Source organism: Chenopodium album, chromosome 3, assembly GCF_948465745.1.
Source record: "Chenopodium album chromosome 3, dcCheAlbu1.1, whole genome shotgun sequence".
In the NCBI taxonomy this organism is placed as follows: Eukaryota; Viridiplantae; Streptophyta; class Magnoliopsida; order Caryophyllales; family Amaranthaceae; genus Chenopodium; species Chenopodium album.
Window position 1 is genome coordinate 16,797,240 of NC_137836.1, and position 25,284 is coordinate 16,822,523.

At 33.4% G+C, this 25,284-nt stretch overlaps 1 protein-coding gene and 2 long non-coding RNA genes across 3 annotated transcripts; 1 reads left to right on the top strand and 2 right to left on the bottom strand.

Annotated features, from left to right (window-relative positions):
• The first annotated feature begins 17,646 nt into the window (after positions 1 to 17,646).
• On the top strand, positions 17,647 to 21,440 carry LOC145624893 (protein FAR1-RELATED SEQUENCE 5-like). Its single transcript, XM_081677979.1, has 8 exons — positions 17,647 to 17,746; positions 18,271 to 19,378; positions 19,623 to 20,625; positions 20,705 to 20,794; positions 20,870 to 20,953; positions 21,069 to 21,134; positions 21,221 to 21,287; positions 21,391 to 21,440. The coding sequence occupies exons 1-8, from the start codon at positions 17,647 to 17,649 to the stop codon at positions 21,438 to 21,440; spliced, it is 2,568 nt and encodes an 855-aa protein (XP_081534105.1).
• Positions 21,441 to 22,581: 1,141 nt separating this feature from the next.
• Positions 22,582 to 23,012, bottom strand: LOC145612190 (uncharacterized). The gene is made up of 3 exons (XR_014106550.1): positions 22,937 to 23,012; positions 22,718 to 22,861; positions 22,582 to 22,603 (listed from the first exon to the last, which is right to left on the bottom strand). It is a non-coding gene; the product is annotated as an uncharacterized LOC145612190 (long non-coding RNA).
• Positions 23,013 to 23,798: 786 nt separating this feature from the next.
• LOC145612197 (uncharacterized) lies at positions 23,799 to 24,923 on the bottom strand. Its single transcript, XR_014106552.1, has 5 exons — positions 24,828 to 24,923; positions 24,683 to 24,739; positions 24,493 to 24,561; positions 24,348 to 24,407; positions 23,799 to 23,844 (listed from the first exon to the last, which is right to left on the bottom strand). It is a non-coding gene; the product is annotated as an uncharacterized LOC145612197 (long non-coding RNA).
• Between the last annotated feature and the right edge of the window lie 361 nt (positions 24,924 to 25,284).

Sequence of the window (25,284 nt, forward strand, 5' to 3'; positions counted from 1 at the left end):
AGTAGTAATAATAATAATAATAATAATAATAATAATAATAATAATAATAATAATAATAATAATAATAATAATAATAATAATAATAATAATAATAATAATAATAATAATAATAAATAATAATCATTATTATTATCTTCAATTATATTCGTCGTTCAAAATGGTCACATTTGTTTTTTTTATAGTTGAGCTCATTGACAAAATGAGAGTACTACACACCAGTTACTAGCTTTCATAATTGGTTAGTTCTTCGTCTTCTTCTTCTCCATTAAGTTGCTCCATTACCTCGGCATTCCTCTGAATTGACCCCCCATATCTGATCAATTATTTGGTTTCGTACAATATCCATAGCTGCTTTATTTTCTGTTATCATCGTACATAGTATGATCTTCTGTTGGTCCCATGACTTCAACTTGATGCGTAAAGGAATCCCTAGTTCATGTAAATGAACAAATTGTGTAGAGTACAACAAGCAACGATTATTTGCAACTGATAACAATAGTCCATTTACGGCATCGAATTAGGTTGTAGAACCTTCCACCTATTTTTCATAACCGCAAAAATTCTCTCAATTACATTTCGACAAGAAAGTAGGGTTTTTTTTTTTTTTGAGAAACTGCAACATATGTGATTGACTACAGTAAAATATTGAAGAATACTTTTTATTTATATATATATATTTAATATTACAAAATTTAATAATTTAAAATACAGAGTTATTTTTATAACACTTTTATATTTTCCACAATCCACTATATATATTATCATTAATTTTCATAAACGTTTTCATATATTTTTATGCATTTTAATTTTTCCAGTTAGTTCAGTTCAGCTCAGTTCAGTAAATATGAACATGCCCTAAATTATTATTTTGTAAGGAAATTTTTTTTTTTTTACAAAAATTGACGGGAAAATTTTTATTGTGGACGCGAAACGTGTACTTATGAGTTAATTTGGTGATTACTTTAGTATATGTATACATAGATTGATTGAGTAGAACATAAATGATTAAAAGGAGTAATTACTATTTAAATTAACTTATTATATTGGTTATCTTACATGCTACAATCATATCATTTTTTTTTTCTTTGGTTGTTTATTTATTTATTTTTTTATTTTTTTTTTTTTTTTTGAACGGATATCATTTTTTTCTACATGAGGGGAACTTGAATTCTAAAATTGCCATGTAATTATGTGCTTATTGGAAATGGATATTCACATGCATGATTTTGAGCGTCAAAAGGACGTAAGATGAAACAAGTAAATAGTGTACCAACTTAGGCCAATATGATGTGATTTTGCTGTTCTTGGACTCGTGTTGCTTTGACTAAGATCTCATGTATTGTATGTTGTAGCACAGTAGCACTTGCACATAACATTTGTCCTTTATGATAATGATTAGAAGACAGAAGAAACATAGACAGACTTCAGAGATGTTAATGGGGGACGTTCGGGACGGGGAGATGTTGGTCTTCTCATGTCATCCCAGCCTATTATTGTCTAAGCTAAATGTACAATCACGTTTCCATCCATTTTCACGACGACTCCAACATTCATCCTCAACCTCATTCTAGTAGATACAATTTAAAAACATCACTGCTTACCAGTTAGGCAGTTACCACTCATTCGGGTACCTAATACTCTCCACCTTTGCCTTAACACCCACTTAATCTCCGTTCTTTTATGTATCCATTGGAATCTGATTTCATTTGATACACATAAAGAATCAAAGTGTTAAAAAAACATAAATGGAGAACACTCTTTAAAAATACATTATTGTACCTTTTGCACCTATGAAACTCAATTGCTAAATAATCTCAAAACCAATTTTTCTTTGAATGTCATGCAAGTTTACTACTTCGTGAAATTCAATATAAGGAGGGAAAAAAAAAAAAGTGGTGTGGGACAAGGTTGAATTCAAACACCTATTATACTTTAATTGATATATAAATAACCACCAAATTTCCAAGTAAAATAAAAATTAGGGTTCATGTTCAATTGAAATTAATTCGGAATCTCTTGATGTCAAGGGAACACAAATCAAGCATAATATATGCTAGGTGAGGATGGAAAAAAGCTTTATGGGCAAGAACCTTTTACAAATCAACCCCGTCTAGGTCAATGGGCCAGACTAGGCCTGTTAAAAGTGGGGTGGGGGAGGAATCTCCACCCAATGCAAAGAACTTTAAGCAGGGTATGTATGATCCAATAATTATATGGTTGGAAGATGCAAACTTTACCACTAGAGCTCTATTCTCATAACATTGAAAAAAATAAAATTTAGTAAAAAAAATTTCAATTCAATAAAAAAAATTATTTAATTAGTAAAACCTAATAATTTTTTAATGAAAAATTAAGTTAGAAAACCAATAAAAATAACTTCAGTAAAGTAAATTAGGTTTTTTGACATAATACTCCCCACATCATGATATAATGCTTAAATTATTTTTAGGAAATTTTGTTTTTTACCACCTCACAAAAACACGAAAATCTGTTTTACCACCTCCCAAAAAAAAAGTATTACTTTACCACCCCATAAAAAACACGAATATATGTTTTACCACCACTTAACGGTTTTCATCCAAAAATTCCGTTAAGTGTGGCCCAGAGTAACACATGTCAGCATTTTATTTGTTAAAAAAAAGAGAAATTAAAAAAAACAAAAAAAACCTAAACTACTCCAGCCACCACCACAGCGCCACCCCCGCCGCCTTCCCCCTAACTCACCATAGCACTCCCCGAAATCACCACCCGTGTCGCACCACCATTCCCAACCCACCTGAACCCTCCCCGTCCCTTTCCCGCAACCGAAACACCCCCCAAAACCACCAAACCCAAAAACCTCCTTCCCTAATACGGTCACGATTTCGGCCACAAATGGCCGAAATCGGCCGGTTTTGGGGCTGAGTGACCTTAACCGGCCGATTTCGGCCATTTGTGGCCGGAATCGTGGCTGTTTTGGGGGGATTTGTGGTCATTGAAGGTTGTGGGTCGGTGGTTTTTGGGTCGATTGCGGTTGCGGGAGAGGGAAGGAGGCGTTCAGGTGGGTTGGGAGAGGGAGGGGGTGGAGCCGCGCCGCCGGTGGTAGGTTCGGGGGGGCAGTCGTGGGTTGAGTGGTGGCGCTGTGGTGGTGGCTGGGTAGTTTTAGGTTTTTTTTTATTTTTTAAATTTTTTTTCTTTTTTTTTTGGCCAATAATAATACGACACGTGGCTTTATGGGCCCACTTAACGGATTCCTAAACGGAATCAGTTAAGTGGTGGTAAAACCTATTTTTGTGTTTTTTATGAGGTGGTAAAGTAATACTGTTTTTTTGGGAGGTGGTAAAAGAGATTTTTCGTGTTTTTGTGAGGTGGTAAAAAAACAAAATTTTCTTATTTTTATGGTATAACTTTATGAAATTTGACCGAAAAAAAACCTCATTAATATAAATAAGATACATAATCATGTGAAATAATGTTAGATTTATCTTAAAGCGTGAGTTTGAATATCATTTTATTTTAAAATGAAATTAAAAAAAATATTTTTTATACGTACATCTTAAAAAATCGTGTAAAATAAAATAAACACTATATCATTGGACGAAGGGTGTAATAAATAAGGGGTTGAAGAAGAAAATGAGGGGGGAAAGAGAGAGAATAGGACTTCTTAAATTGCTTTAGAGTTAAAGAGATGAGGATGCCCCAACTAAAGAGTTAAACTGACAAAATCGTAATTAATCAACGATTTGTCCAGTTAACATGGCATTTGTGTAAATAAATCAACAATAATGGGGTCCTATTTGATTTATTTACGAGTTTGCTAGTTGATATATATTTTTTTGTTTATCAAGGAGATACACTTGTATTTTATCTTAAAGAGATAGGAATTTAAAAAGCAGGACTGAATATTGACAAAAAAAAATGGAGAATTTAAATAGAAGTAACTTTTGTATACATCTGATGTACAGTAATTTATTGTACATCGGGGGTCACTTTTATCAAATTTAGGGTCACTTTTACAATTTTTGGGTGACTTTACCAATAAAGCATAAATAGTTCATAACTTTTATTTATATCAGGGTAACTTTTATTCATTTAGTGTGACTTTTGCTCATTTTAGGATAATTTTATAATAAATGTACAATATTTATTGTATATCTAATTTATTTTAAAGTTTGTCTTTAAAGAGAAATAAATTGAGGGTGGGGCGAGGGATATAGGTCTAACCATAAGTCCATAACCATATAGTTTTCTTCTATAATGGAAAATAATGATAAATCTAAGAAAGACAAATTTGTTTTTACAGTAGGTCGTAGAAATGGTGTAAAAGAAAATTCATGTAGATAAAAGTGGACATGAAACGATGAAAGAGGACGGGACCCACTAACGGAGTCATAGAAATTTTTTTAAATCGTGGCAAATAAAATTCAACTTTTTTTCTATTTTATGGTAAACAAACTTAGGCTCTGTTTTTTTAGTTTCGGGCACAGCGGAAACTTAGGCCCCATTCTTTTGAGTTTCTGGGTAGAGTAGATCCGATCTTATTATTATTATTATTATTATTATTATTATTATTATTATTATTATTATTATTATTATTATAAAAAAACAAAACGTACAGAGTCAATCAATTTACAAGAAATTGGTAGGGAGCCGAGATACAATCTGGGCCCCCACCCCTCTAGCTATAGCGAACCCGATCCTGCTGAAGATGAGAGCAGCTGCACGAGCACCAATATCCTGAGTCTTAGCGAACGCCTGAACCCGCTTCAGCAACGCAATAGCATCCTTCTCTAATTCCCCCAACGAAGAAAAGGAGAAAGGAAGAAAACCATAGCCAATAGCCCTGCAACGCGCCCCATACTTGTCCCGCTTCCGCTGAGCCGCCGCCGACACAACACGACCAGGAACGAAGTCAGACAACCCCGATTGTGTCAAAGGTAAAGACCCCGTCAAATCAACACATACATCAAGGCCTCTATCCCAGGAATAAAGCAGCACATCTGCAGGTCGTATTATTATTATTATTATTATTATTATTATTATTATTATTATTATTATTATTATTATTATTATTATTATTATATCAAAAAAACCTACAAAGTCAATCAATTTACAAGAAATTGGGGGGAGCCGAGACACAATTTGGGCCCCACCCTTCTAGCTATAACGAACCCGATCCTGCTGAAGATGTGAGCAGCTGCACGAGCACCAATTTCCCGAGTAGCGAACGCCTGAACCCGTTTCAGCAATGCAATAGCATCCTTCTCTAATTCCCCCAACGAAGAAAAGGAGAATGGAAGAAAACCATAGTCAATACCCCAGCAACGCGCCCCATACTTGTCCCGCTTCCGCTGAGCCGCCGCAGACACAACACGACCAGGAACGAAGTTAGACAACCCCAATTGTGTCAAAGGTGAAGACCCCGTCAAGTCAACACAGGCATCAAGGCCTCTATCTCAGGAATAAAGCAACACATCTGCTGGTCGAAGAGCCCCGTCGTTCCCTCCAGTCAACCCAACGTTAACCTCCTTTCGAGTAGAAATCCCAGACCGAAAACAAATATCAACAAGGGTGTCACGAACAAAGTTGTGCCGATGTTTAATACCCACCAACCCAGCACAAGACACTGCATGATCCCCATAAATATCTCCATCAAAAACCCTTGAGCAAGCAGATAACGGTGTTGAAATGGAGAACAAAGAAACACCCAACTTGTACCAAAGAACACTACGGTAATAAGTCTTACCATTCATAGTCTGACCCAAACCCGATATCGGGACCGTCCGCAACCAGGCCGAAGAGTGATCTCCCTGTTAGGACTTCCATAAGGCAACCTGACGCGCAGATAAGGAGAAAGTGGAATCCGCAGATGCAGTGACCTTCTTGAAATATATATCTGCCAATTTTTTCATGAATCTTGGGGCAGCGATCTCACTAGGGTTACTCATAAGTTTAGTCTCCACAGCCCTGTTAAAAAGACTAAGAGCACCATCGAAGGCCGGTCCCGAACCAACAATACCGGAATTGCTAAGAAGCGTAGCCTGAAGACCAGAAGACTGCAAACGCGACGCAAGGAAATCATAGTGCCGAACATCACCCGCCGAATAGACACCTAAACCACCATAAGCAAAAGGTAAGGTGGAAATTCGTTATTGCCAATCACCAAAACCAGGCCCCGAAGCAGTTACAATGCGCTCCAAAAAAGCCCGAAGGGCCACATCAAAAGAAATCCAAGTCGTTTCAAAAATACGATGAGGACAAGTGCACATAGCAAAGTACAGTTTCGAAACCCCAGTACATGCATGAAGAAGCAACAACTCACATTGGGGATTATCGAGCTTAACAACAGCATCCATTAGCACCATGGTCTTCGACACTCTCTGCATAACAAGCTCACCACAAAAAGAGGAATTAGCACTAGCAGGACCACCCAGCAACTTAACGCCATGGATAGGACGACCAATATTTGTTGGAAAGACACCCATGAGACGGCTACGAGGGTCCTCTGAGGGCCAGAAAACACAACGTTGACATGAAGTCCGAGACGAGGTCCCTCCGCCAAAATCAACTCCAAAACCTTTCCCAACTCAGCAGGACATTTCCCAGCGAGAAAAAGATTAACCACCTGCGTAATAGAGGCCATCAACTCATCTGAAATAGCAACTGCAGCACCACTCAAACAATCCATAAGGCGTTGAGCACGCAAGCCGTCTCTACCGCACGACGTACCCCGCGAAAAACCCCTAATCTGAAACAAAAGAACAGCAGGAGTAGCAATAAGGTGCTGATCAACGGGAATATTTGGTAAGATAGGAGTCGAAAAGGAAGGTTGCTTAGCTTGCAAATCTGCAAGAGTAGCATCATTGTAAGGGGCAAGACTAGAAGACGAAAGAACCCTAACCGCAGCAGTGTAATGTCTGTAAAAAATCTTTCTCTTACTGATAGGTTGTCGTACACATGTCAAAAATAAATTCCTAACAAAACCAACTAACCATGTAGTAAGGTAAGTAGGGTCGAATCCACATAGAGATGGCTATTCAATCTAGCTTTCAAGGTATGGAGAAACTAAACTATGTAACGAAATTGGGATAGATATAGATTCTAATTTAAATAAGAAATAAAATAATTAATAGAAAGATCTAGGGTTATGGTTCACCATGTTTATAGTTCGAAATCTATCAAGTATCAATAACAATTCAATCAATCAATTATCTAGAGCAATTGCTAAGCCTAAGGTCAGGTCTTAACGCTCTCAATTCAACATATGTAGTTCGGTCGCTAACATAATCAGAATTGCTAATTGTAGGTAAGCCTCTAAAAGTAAGATCTTTCGATTCAAACTCTTATTAACAAAAATTAATCAAACAGTTGATCAGGTTGCAAGATTAACAATAAAACACTATCAATTAGAGAAATCAATAATCAAAATATTAAAATTATCAATCAAGATTCATAATATAAACATGGATTCCCTAACCCTAGAAATAAACTACTCAAACATGGAAGAAATAATTAAAACTAGATCTAAGGAATAAAACATAATTAAAAATAAGAAATAGAAATAAAATACCTCAATGAATTGAAATAATAAACCCAAGAATCATCCATGGAAGAATCCATGGAGATGCCATGAGACACTAGGGTTCAAGAGAAAACTCAAAAGAACGTAAAATAACAAAAATCATAAAAAGGCATAAGGAAAAAATAATATCCCTTGAGTATTTATATTATCCTAAAAATAATCTAAAAAATAAATAAAGAAAATAAAGATTACATAGGCTGAATTATTATTGGATGATAAAAGATAACGTGGAATAAAACCGCAAGCAAAGTCAACAACACGAGCACCTCATGGGCTGCTTTGGCTCGCCAGAGCCTGCGGGAGCAAGCTGGTGGCCGCGGGCTGGCAGTAGCTACGGCTGGTGTCGAGTGGTCGCGGGACAGGGGCGCAGCAACATCCCGCGGGGGGCTGACTGCATTGCTTAGATTCAAACGTCTATAACTTCTATTTTAGGAAGCTTATGAGGCGTGCACCTATCATTGGAAAGCTCTTCAAGTCTAGTTTCCAACGCAATTTGAATCGCTTCAATCCAATCTGTAGAACTCAAGTTATGATCAAAAGAGTGACCAAAGGTCTGTTTTGCCACTTTGTAAAACATCGTTTAACTTTGTTTCTAACTCAAATTCAATTCCGAAAAGTGCATAACAACCCTTGTGGATGCTATATTCATTCCTTATGCATATAAATCTCAAAATCAACATCCACGTTCGTGGGATCTTTGATTTATAAACTCAATTAATCGACTTCCATCCAAATATCATTCGAATCAACTCCAAACACTACGAAAGTGTCCAAATGTTTATCAAATCACCTGAAACATTAAGAAAAACACAAACGGAGCGTAATAGAGTACAAAACAAACAACTTATGTATTTACGACCTAAAAAGCGATTAAAAGACCTAAAAAGAAACTATAAACTTAGCATAAACGTGCCTATAAATCCTATATAAATGTGATTCATCACTTACACTGCTTAATATTGCGCTCAGACAAATCAATGTCCTCATTAGCGTCCAATAAAGGTGAAGACACCTCAGCCAACATATCACACACAAGTTTCACATAACCACAAGGCTTACACCAAGAACAAATAGCAGAAGTGATACTTTCTTCCTGTTGCTGACGCCTGACACCTAAAGAACGCTCTTGAATACTCCTCCGAGAAAAGGTTTTAAGGATACAGAGAGGCAACACAAGCAATTGAACCCAACAAGAGATGTCATAAGGCTGGCAAATCACCTTATCAAGGGCGCCTTTGAGAACCCGAGAAAAACCCAATCGACACTTAGGAGGAATAGATTTCACCGAACAAAACCGCTTAGATAGCAGACTATCAAGAAGAGCAACATTAAAGGAAAAATGAGGCTCACGATGCACACCAGGAACAAGATGAGATGCCATCGAAGAAGGACCCTGCGGTCTTGGAAAACCATAAAAAACAAAACTCACAACACCATCCCCAGAATCAGGATGGGCCACAAAATCATCAGGACCATGCTGACACTTCGTACGAAGAGTATGTGTCTTGAAACACTCCCCACAAAGCCAAATGCCCATACGACAAAAGGTTGACTCCGCCTCCAAGAAGATAGCCAAATTAGAAGAAAGAGAGTGCCGGGTCAAAACTCGCGCATTTGCACACCAATGATGATCACAGAGATTATTATTATTATTATTATTATTATTATTATTATTATTATTATTATTATTATTATTATTATTATTATTATTAATACTATTACTATTACTACTATTGTTACTATTATTATTATTATTATTGTTGTTGTTGTTGTTGTTGTTGTTGTTGTTGTTGTTGTTGTTGTTGTTGTTGTTGTTGTTGTTGTTGTTGTTGTTGTTGTTGTTGTTGTTGTTGTTGTTGTTGTTGTTGTTGTTGTTGTTGTTGTTGTTGTTGTTGTTGTTGTTGTTGTTGTTGTTGTTGTTGTTGTTGTTGTTGTTGTTGTTGTTGTTGTTGTTGTTGTTGTTGTTGTTGTTGTTGTTGTTGTTGTTGTTGTTGTTGTTGTTGTTGTTGTTGTTGTTGTTGTTGTTGTTGTTGTTGTTGTTGTTGTTGTTGTTGTTGTTGTTGTTGTTGTTGTTGTTGTTGTTGTTGTTGTTGTTGTTGTTGTTGTTGTTGTTGTTGTTGTTGTTGTTGTTGTTGTTGTTGTTGTTGTTATTTTTATTTTTATTAATATTATTATTATTATTATTATTATTATATCTCAAAAACAAATAAAGTCATACAACCTACAAAAAAATAGTGGGAAGCCGAGATGGGCCCACACTCCTCTAGCTTTAGAAAAACCTATCCTAGTAAAAATATGAGCAGCAGCACGAGCCCCGATGTCCTGTGTCGTCGAGAAATTCTGAACCCGCTTCTGCAACGCAATAGCCTTCTTGTCTAATTCCCCAAACGAAGAAAATGGGAAAGGAAGGAATCCATATCCAATTGCTTGACAACTAGATTCATACTTTACCCGCTTCCAATGAGCTGCATCAACCATAGCCCGTCCAGGATTAAAGTCAGATAGCCTCGACTGTGTCAAAGGAGAAGACCCTGTCAAATCAACACATACATCACGACCAAGATCCTAGGAATAAAGTAACACATCTGCAGGTCTAAGGGCCCCGTCGTTCCCTCCAGACAACCCAATGTCAACCTCCTTTCTAGCTGAAATCCCAAATCGATAACAAACATCAACAAGAGTATCCCGAACAACATTATGCCGATGTTTAATACCAACCATACCAGCACACGATACCGCATGATCACCGAAAATATCCCCGGTGAAAACCCTTTAACAAGCAGCGCACAGCGTCGAAACAGAGAATAAAGGAACACCCAAGCGGTAGCACAATACACATCGATAAGTCTTTGCGTTCATCGTCTGACCCAACCCTGAAATAGGTTCCGCCCGAAACCAAGCAAAGGTGTGATCTCCTTGCTGCAATTTCCACAAAGCTAATTGACGAGGAGATAAAGAGAAGGTGGATTCTGCAGATGCGGTAACCTTTGTGAAATATATATCTGCCAATTTCTTCATGAGTTTAGGGGCAACGACCTCACTAGGATTACTCAAAATGTCAGACCCAACCGTGCCATTAAACAGACGTAACGCATCCGTGAAGGCTCGACCAAGCCCATCAATGCTAGCATGTCAGAGAAGCTTTGTCTGCAACCCACCAGACTATAACCGAGAGGCAAGAAAAGCGTAATGACGAACATCACCTGCGAAATAAGCACCAAGTCCGCCAAACGCAAATGGTAAGGTGGAAAGCCGCCACTGCCAAACGTCAAACGTCAAACCCAGGTCCCGAAGCAGTAACGATACGCTCCAAGGAAGATCGAAGAGCCTCGTTGAAAGTGCGCTGAGCCACCTCAAAAGTACTAGGAGTACAAGTACGCAAGGCAAAGTAGAGTTTAGAAACTCCGATACATGCCCTAAGAAACAACAACTCACACTGGGGATCATCGAGCTTAACAACCCTATCCATTAGAGCAATGGTCTTGGACACCCTGTGCAGCACAAGGTCACCTCCAAAAGCGGGATCAGAACTAGCGGGACCACCTAGCAACTTGAAACCATGAGAAGGTCCTGCAATATTAGGCGGAAATACACCCACAAGCCTACTTCGAGGGTCTTCTGAAGGCCAAAAAACTTCAGTTTTTCCCATATTGAGATGTAACCCAAAACAAGGCCCTTCCTCCATAATCAACTGCAGAACCTTCCCAACAACCAAAGTGTCACCAATAACAGTACCGTCATCCAAATACCAGGCCTGAAGACATAAGTCAAAAGCATCTCTGACTTTACAAACCATGGGCTGTAAAACCAAAGAAAAAAGTAGAGGACCAAGGGGATCACCCTGCTACACAACCCTAAGGATTGGTCCCCATAATACAACTTGGCAGGATTTGAATAGCAAAATTCAACCCATCGCGAACTGCCCGGACAACGACGACAAAATTCACGCAACATAACCATACGATCAACAAGATTGAAGGCATTTTGAAAATCCACCAATAACATAGAAAGACCAACCTCAGAACCACAATCCTCAATCAGTCAATTCACATCATGAAGAATTTCCTCACCACCTGAAGAAACCCCAACGCCAAAATTGAAGACCATCAAAGTAACTACCTAGAGACTGGCCAACCATAACATCACCCACCTTCGAAACCAGACGCCGCCAAATAGTACCCACAGCTATAGGAATAATACCGCCAAATAGAACTAGGAGAACTTACAATATACTCTCCTAGTTCCATAGGACACTTTCCAGCTAAAAAGAGATTAACCACCCCAAAAATAGATCGAGTCAACTAACTCATCTGATACAGCCACCGCAGCACCACTCAAGCAATCCATAAGGTGCTGAGTACGTAAACCGTCCCTACCACATGATGTGCCACGTGGAAAACTCTTAATCCGATCCAAAACAACAGCAGAAGTAGTAACGAGATGAAGGCCATCAACAGGTATATCAGGCAAGGATGGAGCTGGAGAAGTACGGTGTTAAGACAAAAAATCTGGGAGAGTGGCGTCATTATAAGTTGCAACGCCTGAAGAAGAAAGAACCCGGACTGCAGTAGTGTAATGGCCTTCACAAATCTTCCTACGACATTGCTTGATATTACACTCCTCCAAATCAAGGTCCTCATCACCAACCACTGATAAAGTAGGAGAATCATCTACCAAAGTATCCCTCACAAGCTGCAAATTACCACCTGGTGCACTCCAAGAACAATTATTATTATTATTATTATATTATTATTATTATTATTATTATTATTATTATTATTATTATTATTATTATTATTATTATTATTATTATTATTGTATTATTATTATAATCATTGAATAATATTATTAAAAATTAATTACAATTATTATAATTATTATTAAATATGAATTATTTATTATTTATTATTATTAAATATTAATTATTTATTATTATTAAAATTAATTACTTATTATTATTAATAATTATTATTATCTTTCAGTATTATTTATTATCTTTAAATATTAGTTTTTATTATAAAAAAATCTATTATTATTATTATTATTACTATTATCATTATTATTATTAATTATTATAATTTTTATCATTACTATTACTATTATTATAATTATTATTAAATATTAATTATTATTATAATTATTAAGTATGAATTATTTATGATTATTATTAAATATTAGTTATTATTATTATAATAATTTAATATTAATTATTATTTTTAAGCAGAGCAAGGGAGAGCAGAGCAGAAGAGCAGGACTCAGTAGAGTAGAGTAGAGAAGAGCAAAGCAGAAGAACGGGGCCTTATACTCCCATCGTTATTAAATACTTGTTCCACTTTTCATTTCCTTCCATTTTTAAATAGTTGCTCAATTTCCTTATTTAGAAATTTTTTAGTATAATTAATTCATTACTCTCACCAGTGGACCCAACATAAATCATATTTTATTTATTTTATTAGTTTCAGATTCTCTCTCCTCCAATTCTCTCCACTACTTTTACTTTTTATAATTTCTTATTCTTCCACTTACCCCACTACCTCCATATTTTAATATTGTCTCCAAATTTTTCTTAAACTTTGCGCATAAAGAATATGGAAAATTATTTTATAAAAACTGAAGCCTTCTCCTATATTCAATTGCTCTACTTTCATGAACAGTTCTTGGAATGATTGGATCAATTTCAATTTCACTCAAACCCTAAATGGAAATGTATATTCCTAATGGGAATGTGGAAAATCTGGAAGCTTAGAAATGGTGTTGTTTTCAACAATGAAGAATACAATTGTAATTATGCATGTGTTTAATAGATTTATAATTGATTATCAAATCCACACTTTTATTTTACAGGGTGGATCAAAAGGAAATGCCAAAGATAAATTATACTGTGCCAAGGATCCCCTAGTAGACATATTAATTCCATGGAGGCCACCTAGAGCTTGCTTTATCAAATTGAATACTGATGGAGCCTGGAAAAGTGAAGAGGAGGAGGGTGCATGAGGTGGTGGTGTGTTCAGAAATGATAAAGGGGAGTGTTATTTTGGATACTCCAATAAGTACAATGCAAAAACTTCTCTACAGGCAGAGCTATATGCATTAAGGGAAGGATTAAACTTTGCAAGAGCTTTCCCTGTCAGATACCTTGAGGTTGAAACTGATGCTGAAGTTGTCCGATCTATGCTTAACAAAGAGCCTGACAATATGCATCATGAGCCTGCAGCTATCATTATTGATATAAGCAGGTTTTTGAGAAACCAGGAAATGACTATCTTGCTAAGCCATATTCCTAGAGAGAGGTACTCAGTGGCCCATTATTTGAGCCAGTTTGCAATGTGATGCGTATGCACAGGAGACATATTCCACACTATGTTGTCCCAACTAGTGTTCTTGCTGTTTATGAGGCCGACCTCAGTGCTTTGGAGGGTATTATGTAGCTCATGTTGGAGCTTTAGTTAGTTTTTATGTCATCTTTGGTTGTTTGAAATATTGTTATGTTATTTTAGTTGGATGAACTTGGTCCTTGGTTTTTATTTTGGGTTGTTCAAACCAGTGGACATTAGGATGTAATATATTTAGGGCTTTGTCCCAGTAATCCATGCTTTGTTCAGTGTATAAAAAAAAAATGGGAAATGGAGCAAGTACTTAAAAACGGAGAGAGTATTTATTAGGATGGTAAAACACAAACCTGCGAAATTTTAACACAGTAAAATTCATCTAAAAACCCCACTTGTTTTACATCCATTATCTGATCCACAGGGGCGGAGCTAGGGGGGCTGGGGTGGGCCATGGCCTCCCCCTTGGCTCAAGATAAATATTAAATTTAGCTTAAATTTGTTATAAGTTGTAGTGTAGAGGAGTTGGTTTTTGCCATGTGATTGTGGACAAGAGGTCAAGAGTTCAAACCTAGCAACTAACATTTTGTAGGGTTTTTTTTTTTTTTTTTAATTATTTTATATTTTTATAGTAATTGTAACCAACAAACTCAATAGTAGTTGCGATTTGCAAAATTAAATATACATGATCTTGGCCCCTCTCACTTAAAAAAAAACCCCACTTAAAAATGATATTTAAACATTGGGACAAACAAATCGGTACGAAAGGAATTTACACACACGATAGGTTTATGAGTCGCTTGATCATGCACTAGGAATTAAAACTAAAGCTAGGTTGCATTGTTAGTCACTCCTTATTTTATTATTTGCTTCATTTGTCTTTTGCGGCCATATTTTAATTTATTACTTGTTCCTTTTTCTATTTTGCAAACTTCAAAAATATTATTTTACTATTTTCCTCTTTTTTAATAGTCGCCTCACATCATATTTTAATACTTTCCATATTCTCTCTCCTCTCCACCTATACTTACTTTTGCCTTTTTAGATAATTTTTATTCTTTAACCGACCCCACTTATATAATTTTTTTAATACTCTCTTCTATTCCTTTTAAAACTCTAAACAAGAAGAAATAAAGCAAGTAATAAAATATAGAGGGAGTACTTTAAAATGCGGTACATCAGTACATGAACATTGAATTGAACCAATCATCGTTATTATGTAATGTGATGGGTGAACGAATTTTATCATGAAAGAGCACAAAAGAAATTTAGCCTTACCTAGGTTGCATAATTTGTTATAGTAGTCTGATGCTTGCGACTTGTCACTTTGAAGCTAGAAGAACATGGAAACCGTAGCTACTATTTAGGTTTAGGTGCGATTTAATATACTACGTATATAACCATTATTATTGATTATATGTCCCCAGGCCCCTTAATTATTTAGCTTTGGTACCAAACTACCAACATGATAACTCCGAGTAGGAGACTAGGAGTGTATCAAATTATTATATTCTTAAAGTTTAGGTTGTCTCATAACTTCATTATTATGGAGTACTATTTTCTTGTAAGAATATATTTATAAAAATGCAAAATTTAGGTGATTTTTATAGATCAACCTTAAATGGAATATTAGAAAATTGTAGATCGGGTGGTGCATATGTAATTTAATTTATTGATATCATATACTTCACATATAGATGACTAATTTGGTCTTAAATGGTTGGTTAGAGGATATATTTATCATTTGATGTGGTTATATTAATTATGTACAATATGAAAAAAGAAAGTTACTCCGTAAATTGAGTATTTGATAAATAGCCCTTTACCAATATGTACAATTTTAATACTCCCTCCATTTCATAATGTTAGTCTCATATGGAATCAATCACATAAAATAATAAAACAAATATATTTGGAATCTAACATTAAAGTAAAACAGATTTCATATTAGTTTACCTTATTTAACTTTTTTGATTTTTCATTAGGAAAGCACAAGTCATAATATAATTGCATAATTTAAGGTAAAAATTTCCTTAGTTAGAGTCATGTCATCAATACACAATCAATTAATTCCAAAAAAAAAAATCAAGTTTAAATGAAATATATTCAATATGGGAACAACTTTTTGAAACGCCCAAAATAGCAGAAAGACTTGCGTGGACCTGGTTCACAATAATATTATTGTGGACTCGAGGTTTATACACACGCAACTGACATTATTTTGGACATAGTGACCCTTATTTTGAACATAGTAACCTTATTTTCAACATAGTAACCTTTATTAATACTTGTATAACGTTTAATGTTATTGTGAATTTAAAATACGACGTTATGACCCCTAATTTTAACATAGTGACCTTTATTATTCATATTGAATATTTCATCAAAAATATTAACCTCTTATAGCTTATATATTACCAAAATGACTTTTAATTCAACATAGTGAACTTTTTTATTATTATAAAAACCATTTTTATATTGATAAAACAATTATAATTTCTCTAATGATAGTGGTCCACAATAAATTAGTGTGAACCAGGTCCATTTAAGAATTTGTACCAAAATAGTATATGGGACTAACATTATGAAACGGAGGGAGTAATATTTTTAACAAAATCTATACTTAATATTTAAAAACTATAACCAAGAAACTAAGAAAGACACATGTCCCCATCCATTCTATTACATTTCTCCAACCATAGTGTCACATGTCATCTTACACTATTAATTTTTTATTGCACCATTTTTTTAATTCTTTTATTAAACTTATACTATATTTTTCATACACACTCCATCTCTTCATCTTCTTCTCTCCCCTTTAATTCAACCTTTTCCTATTCTCTCTTTAATTTTAGCACTTCCACCTTTTATTTAAGCCTTTTTTTCCGATTAAAATTCTAAAATTTTAATTTCTTTAATCATGTTTCCAATTACATATTATACCCTATAATGACTTACTGATATTTCCTCACTTATCTCTCAATACAATTTTATAGGAATCACCCGTGCATTGCACGGGCCCAAATGCTAGTTAATATTGAAACATCAACATAAGCTTTCATTTTCCAACATTTATATTCTTTTTTTAGCTGGAATATTAATGTTCTTATAGATACTTATCGACTAATATTTCAAAAAAAAAAAAAAAAAAAAATATTAGAAAAGAAAACTTAATAGAAATAAGATTGGAAAAAAAAAAAGATGAAATAATAAACAAGGTCGATCCATCTAACTTCTAAATACATCAATTTTGGACAGTTTTATTTCTAGTTTGTATTCAAATATGAACAAAATTAAAGATGCATGATTATACACTATACGTAATTTCTTGGCCGCAGCAATAATTGGCAAGGAAAATGAGACGATACTTATCGTTTACTTAACATTAATAAAAAAGAAATATGGAAAAAATATGTTCCACATCTCTAATGGTGAAAATTTTACCCTACACTCTAGTGTAGGGTGTGTTCCCTACACCCCCCCTATGCTACGTCGTTTTGTAGCTGGTACTGAGTTCTCATGTGCAGCTTTTTTCCTTTTGCGATTCTTTCCTTTTTTTTTTTTTTTCTCTTTTCTCTTTTTTCTTTTTTCCTTTTTTCTTTGTTTCTTATTATTCAAGCTATGTATATATATGCTTTTAAACCCTTTTTCTCTCTCTTCAATTGATCAACCTCCATTTTTTATCTACATTTTTCTCTCGTTAATTCATCTTCTTCATTTGATTTTTTGAACGAACTCGTTAATTGTTACCGATCATCAATGGCGAATTCTGCATCTGGAGATTGCGTTGATTTTGATCGTGATTGCGAGCGTGTGTTTCCTTCTGGAGTTCGTTTGGTTGATTCGTTTGTGCAACAATGTGAGTAATTGTGATCATAATTTTGCAATTTTTAATTATCTCTAATTTGTTCTGTTATAATGCTCTGTTAATTTGAACTTAATTGATGTATTATTTTTCACTATCGATTTTTGAATTTACTACTTTGATTATATTATGATGAACGTTTTTGGATTGTTATACTTTGTATGAACATTTTGTTGCTTCATTTGTTGCTTCATTTGTTGTTTTCTCTGTGTTTTAGAATTGTGTGTTTTTGTTGTATATTTTGTAGATTATACTTTCAATTAATCGTTTATGTTTTCTTATTCATACTTACTAATGTGTTTATGTTCAGTCTTAAAGTCTTTTTTGATCATTTAATTTTACATTTTTATATCGATATTATGTGTAGTGGTAAATAATGAAAATATTGTTCAAAATATTATGTGCTGAAATTCTTTTTGCTATTGATCATGTGCTGTTTTGATATTGAACATTTTACTTATTTTTTATTGTTCATTCATGAAACTCTTTATGATCATTTATAATTGTATATTGTGCAGTGGAAAAAAATGATGATATTATGTATTTAGAAGCAGAACAGTCTGAATTAAAGGATAAAGAATTTAAATCTGAAGATGAAGCTTTCGAAGCGTATAATGAATATGCTTTTAGGAAAGGTTTTGGAATTCGAATTGGGAAGAGTAAGAGAAGAAGAGATGATTCTTTTTTGATGAAAAGATTTGTTTGTTGTAATGAGGGATTCAAAGATAATAAGTGTAAGAATAAAAGGATTTATGAGAAGTTGGATCATCGAACTGGTTGTTTAGCTTTTGTGCAGTTTCATATTGATCATTTAGGGGTCTATACATGTACAAGACATGAAATGGTTCATAATCATGCTATGATTCCTCCTGAAAAAAGGCATTTGATAAGGTCTCAAAGAGATGTGAATAAAGAGCAGCTTCTTTTCATTTCAACAATGAAATTGAGTGGAGTCAAAGTTACTGATTCTTTGAGGGTTCTAAAGAAGGAGGTTGGGGGATCTCCTAATCTTTGTTTTACTTCTTCTGATGCTTATAATGCATTGTCATCTGAAAAAGCTGCCCAAATTGAAGGATGTGATAGTAACCAATTGATTAAATATTTTGCCAAGAGACATGTGGATGAGGCAGATTTTTATTATGATTTTGAACAAGATGATAGTGGTGCTTTAGTTAGTTTTTTTTGGCGTGATGGTAGGATGATGAGAGATTATCATTACTTTGGAGATTTGTTGGTTTTTGATACAACTTATAGAACTAATAAATATGGAATGATATGTGCTCCATTTGTTGGGATGAACCATCATGGTAACAATGTCATGTTTGGTATGGGTTTTATTCTTAATGAGCGCACCGAGTCTTTTGATTGGTTGTTTGATACATTTTTGCACTCAATGGGGAGGAAAAGTCCCATTACAATTATGACTGATCAAGCCCAAGCGATTGCAGCGGGTATAAGAAACATTTTTCCTTCAACTGTTCATCATCGTTTATGTGTATGGCATCTTGAACAAAATTCTAAGAAACACATTGGAGCATTGAGAGCTTTGGAAGGCTTTACAGATTTGTTTGGATATCTTTTGAAGTATTGTGAAACTCCTGCTGAATTTGAATATTTCTGGAAAAGGTAAATTATTGTTTTTTGTATTTATTTTTTATTTTTATTATGTGATATATTTGATTATTATGTGATATATATATGAACATTTAGTGTTTTACATATGATCATACAATTTACTTTGTTATGTATGTTATCATAATATTATTAGTGTCCATATTGTTTATGATCATTATTCTTTATACAAATGTACATATTTTAATTTATATTTTGTTCATTTTTCAATTAATATATGATCATTTCTGTTATACAGGATGTGTGATAAATACAAATGTGAAAATGATGATTGGTTATGTGATTTGTATAAAATAAAGGAAATGTGGTGTCCTGCTTATTCTAAGAAGTATTGGTCTGGTGGTATATTGTCTTCTCAACGTAGTGAAACTACTAATAAGTCAGTTTCACAACGTCTTAATAAGACTCAAGGTTTATGTGATTTTTATCATGTTTTTCTTGATGTCATTTCTGAGTGGAGAAGTAAGGAAGGTGCAAGAGATTACAATACTCTGAGGGGTAATAGGCACCTAGCTTTTGCTAATATTGGTATGTTAGTTCATGCAAGATCATTGTACACTATTCAAGCTTATGTGCTTTTTGAAGAGGAGTTCATTAGGGGGACAGCTTATGATCATCTTGATAATGGTTTGCGTTTTCCAGAATATTCGTATCTTCTTTGGAGGCCTGGGAAGGATATAATTAAGCATGAAGTTGTTTTTAATAAGGAAACACATGCAATTTGTTGCACATGCATGTACTTTAGTGAGACTGGTTTACTTTGTTCTCATTCTCTTCGAGTATATCATTTGCATTGTGTGCGTAATATTCCACAAGAGTATATAATGAAACGATGGACAAAGGCTGCCATGTGTAGTCATGGTATTGAAGAACCTACTTTGAGGACAAATGTTGTGGCTACTAGTGTTTGGAGGTCACAAACAATCAGAATGTTTGTTAAGTTGATAACAAGTTGTCAGAATTCTTTGAATGCAAGGGCAGAGATTGAGTGTTATTTCAATCTGTTAAAAGAAAAGGTTGAGAGTGTATCAGGTGTAATTGACTTTAGTGAATCTGTTAAAGAGGTTGAAATTGTTGATCTTGAGATCAAGAATCCTCCAAAATCTAGGCCTAAAGGTGAGAGGAATGTAAGGCCTAAGAGTACCTTGGAGAAGCAGTGTAACAAGGCAAAGGGTAATTTCAAGAGGAAAAAGTCTCTGTACACTCCTTACAAAAGGGGTATAGGGCAAGCAGTTGTACAGGTATATGATCATTTCATATTTTCAAATTGATCATTTCAGTTTTCGTAAATGATCATTTATATATATTTTTTTTAAATAGGAACTTGATGAGAATGGTTGTGCTGTTACTTATGCTAATTCTATTAGTGATCCCATTGAATTGATTGTTTTGAGCAATAAACGGGCTCAGGTAAATTCAAATGTGCCAAAAAAAACATTTTATTTATATTTTATTAATATTGATTTTTATAATTTAAAAATATAGGTTGGCTTAAAATCAGCTGTTGTAGAAGAAATTCCTTCTAGTTCTAAGGAATCAGATCATAGTATTTCCAATGATTTTGATCAGGTATGTTTGTTTGTTATTGATTATAAATTTATTTTATTTTTTGGCATTTATGATCTATATTATAATTTTTTTTATTTAATTTTTTATTTTTTATATTTTTTTTGGTTTTTTGTAGGCTACTGGTGAAAGCTCTCTTTCATCCAGCATATCTATTGATGTTGATATTTCATCTATTGCTAAGGTTTTTTTTTTCCATATTTGTTTGTATAAGTGTTTGTAACTGATCATATACTGGTTTATTAATGATCAATTTAATTTTTTTTAAAGGCGAAGGATTTAAATCTTGAAGGTGTTTCTGCTGTTCAAGCTCGTTCTAATGTTGGTGCAAATAAAGGTGCTTCTGGTGTTAAAACTTACTCTCAAAATAATCCAAGAGTTCCAATTCATACTAGTGCGTCAACAAAATCTCCTGTTGTTATTCAACCTACTGTTCCCAGGAATGTTCAAAATCAAACTCAGAATTGTTCAAACACCCATCCAGAAATGATCATATCCAACTCCAGGAATGTTCAATCAACAAATGTTCAAGTTATTTCTCCTACGGTTCAAATAAATGATCAAGGATTTCGTGTTCAGAATGTTCAAGTTACTCCTCCCACAGTTCAAAGAAATGATCAAGGTGCTCGTGTTCCAATTCTTCAATCAAGAAATGTTCAATTAGGTTCTAAAAAGATTTCTTCTAAGTATGATAGGTTGTTAGCCTTTTTTGATACAAGTGTAGCTAAACGTTTGGCTAATAAAGATAAATAGTTAGTATTCCAGAACTTTATAAACATTAGACTTTTTTGTAATGTTGATTTAATTACTATTTTGTAATTTTGAATTTTCGATCTATTATGTAAAAGACATAAATATTATATTTTATATAGTACTATTTTTAGTATATTTGAACTTTATATTAGAATTTTATATGTTTTTAAAATTATACATTTATCAATGATTATTTAGTCATTAGAATTTTATATGTTTTAAAATTCTACATTTATCAATGATTATTTAGTCATTTGTATATGAACAAAAGTAAGAACCAACATCCAATTTATAAAACTTATAAAAAACTTTCATTCAAAGATTAAAATGAAATATCAATTACAATAATATTAAAATAAAATATAAAAAACTTTCATTCAAAGATTAAAATGAAATATCAATTACAATAATATTAAAATAAAATCCATAAGTCTATTTCTTAAAAAAATAAAAAAATAGTCATATATAAGAAATGAACATTTGAAACTACAAAGTTGCAAATTTTCTAGCTTTCCTTCTATTTGCTCTTGATTCAGTGTTTTCTTCAAATAACATCAGTTCTGCTGTGTATTGGAGCCTTAGCTTTCTAATTTGTTCCACCTGTTGAACAAAATGAATTGTCAAATTTTAATTAAACAATCTTTACTGTTTCATAAATGAACATTATATCTGAAATAATTGATCATTTATAACTCTTACATTGTTTGGTTTTAAATCACAAATCCAGCTCTCATTAGGATCAGCAGTGAAGGTTTCCATATGCTTCATAATGTAAACTCCACAGTTTGTATAGTCATTGTTGCTACGCCATTTCATCTTTTCCAAAACAACTGTGTAGTCTTCAATTATTTTTGCATCTTCATATCCAAGGTGTTTCATGTACTCTGCCAATCCTTTTAACTGATAGAAAAAAGAGTAAAAATTGTTTAGAAGTTTGTATTGTGATGAAGACATGAACAATTAATAAAATATAATTGATCATGTAGCCAAATATAAATGAACATATTATCTCACCATCATTTTTGGTTGTTCTTCATATTTTGCTTGGACTGATACATGTTTTGGTAGTTTTCTATTGTCAATTATATGAATTTTGTCTTCTATATGATTGACGCACAACAGAAAAAAATGTTGAGAAGTTGATACTGGGAAGAAGACCTGAACAAATTATATAATGTTATTGGACAATATATTGAATGTAATTGAACATTTGTATTAAACAAGAATTAATACCTGTTTATATCCAACAATGCTGTCAATTTTATTCTACTTCAGTTCATTGTCAATTCTTTCTATGAAGGCATTAATTCTTGTCTTCATTGATGATCCTTCTCGACAAACTCTATTTGTGCACATAATGTGCTGTTGAAATAGAAACAAACATATAGAAGTTAAATGAATTTTTAGCAATTATTTATCATAGGAAAATAGAATCAATAATATAAAAAAAGAAGAAAGACTAACATAAAGCACTGTTGAGAAATAAATCTTGTTTCTCGGCTTTTTATGATTAAGAAACCTTGCCCATCCATCTATGACACAATTTGTCACTTCAACATCATCTCCAAGAGTTTTCATTTCATTTCTATTGATGAGATTCAAGCCATCATAGTATAAGAGTGCACTGCATTATGAACATTTAATAATATGAATGTGAACATATTTTTATAAAAGATATTAAACCTTAAGTTTAATTAGTGTAAGTAATTACCTTTCATCTTTTCCACCAAGAGCAAAGTCTACTGCAATTTGGTTCATGGATTTCTCATCTTTAAACATATCCTTGTACTTGACCAAGTAAGGAGATCGAAAAGCAGGAGGAATTGTTTGCTTTTCGCGTTTTGGTCTTGTTGTTCAATATAAAATATTGTTAAATTAAGAAAATTATGAGGAACATAAATGAACATTTGAGTGTATATAAATAAATTTGAAATTATACCTTTCAACCTTTTCCTTTTTCAGTTTTTTTCTTCTTTTCTGCAATTGACTTTTTCTTATCATCATTCCTGGTCATATTACATAACACAAATGTACATTTAGGTATATGAAAATGTTCATTATTATTTTTGAACATTTACTTAATATAAATAATGTACCTTTTTGTGACTTTTGAGGATGAAGCAACAATCTTCTTGTTTTCACTGAAAATTCAAACAATGTCAGTACATATTAATAAAATATAAGCTTCTTATGTAACACCCTGAATCATTTTTAATTCATAAAATGAAAGATATTGATTTAACATAAACCACACATTCATATTACATATTCAACAAAATAATGTACACATATACAATAGTTTGAGAAACTCCAGTTTCAAGTTACAACACGATAGTAACATAAGTTAAATTGTTCCATCTAGATATTTTATCCTTACTAATTACATAACCCTAATAGTAAGACATGTCTTCAAGATTTTACCCCTCCACTTTTTCATCATTTTTTGTTTTTTCAAAAACATCTTCCTTGTTTTGTTTTCCACCTCCAACTGTGTTTTTTGGATCATCACTTTTTTCACCACCATCTGACCTAGGGTCAGCATCAACCACTGAACTAGATCCTGCATCTAAGAAAAAAATTTAATTAGATATAATATTATTTCTTTGTAAATGAACATTTGAGTATTTATAATTGAACATTATACCTGTTCTAGGCAATCCTTCATTATCTGACCTAGTGTCAGCATCAAATTTTGAACCAGTTGCTGCATCTAACAAAAAAGTACAATTAATAATGAATATTTCTTGTTTGTAAATGAACATTTTACACTTTTTAATTGAACATTATACCAGTTCTAGAAAATTCTTCAATTCTTTGTTCTGAAGCTGCTGAAGTTTTACCCACATCCTTTTCTCCAGCTGTATTATAAATCATCATTTTGGAGATACACTAAGTTAATAGTATTTACACATAATAATTAGAAATGAACATTTCCACTTAAGTTTATGTACATTATTATTAAATATATGAACATATTACCATTTGTTGAAATTATTGGTTGTTCAATTATATCACCAAGTGTTGAAGAGGTGGGCCCTGTTTCTGTTTAGGACAATTTAGACCACAAATTTAGAATTTTTCATATAAAAATTAGGATATATAGTCTCTTTTAGTTAGAATTTACCAATGGCTGGAGAAGGTGGAGTCAACCCCAAGCTGAAAGCTTTTCTGATGTCATATTCTTGTTCTTTTTCCTTTCCCTTTTTGGTTAATTTCTTCCCAGTCATTTGCTTCTTAGTTGTTTGCTTTTCAGACCCTTGCATCAGATTCTTCTCAGCTTGTGCAAGTGCATTTAGGAAATCCTCACTGCCAAAGAATTCTTCATCTTGGCTTAGAATTGATGGTTCCCTAGCTGCCACCTTTCCTAAAACTTCATCAACTTTTTTCACCAAGTCATTTCCAGGGAAGATATCCTTTGCCTTCACCAATTTTGAAGAAAGCTTTGACAGGTTTGAACAAGTTGTTTTTACCAGGGAAACAAAATCATCCATAAAAACCTATATGAATGAATATTAAAAATTATGCAGTTGAACATTTCATATTATACAAATGAACATTTATGTTAACAAAAGTGATCATTT

What these genes read in the sequence shown, in the direction of transcription:
- LOC145624893 (XM_081677979.1), top strand. Translation starts at nt 17,647, where the DNA reads ATGGCGAATTCTGCATCTGGAGATTGCGTTGATTTTGATCGTGATTGC. An exon ending in TGAGCAATAAACGGGCTCAG is followed by an intron (nt 20,795 to 20,869) that starts GTAAATTCAAAT and finishes TTAAAAATATAG; the next exon opens with GTTGGCTTAAAATCAGCTGT. An exon ending in ATATTTCATCTATTGCTAAG is followed by an intron (nt 21,135 to 21,220) that starts GTTTTTTTTTTC and finishes TTTTTTTTAAAG; the next exon opens with GCGAAGGATTTAAATCTTGA.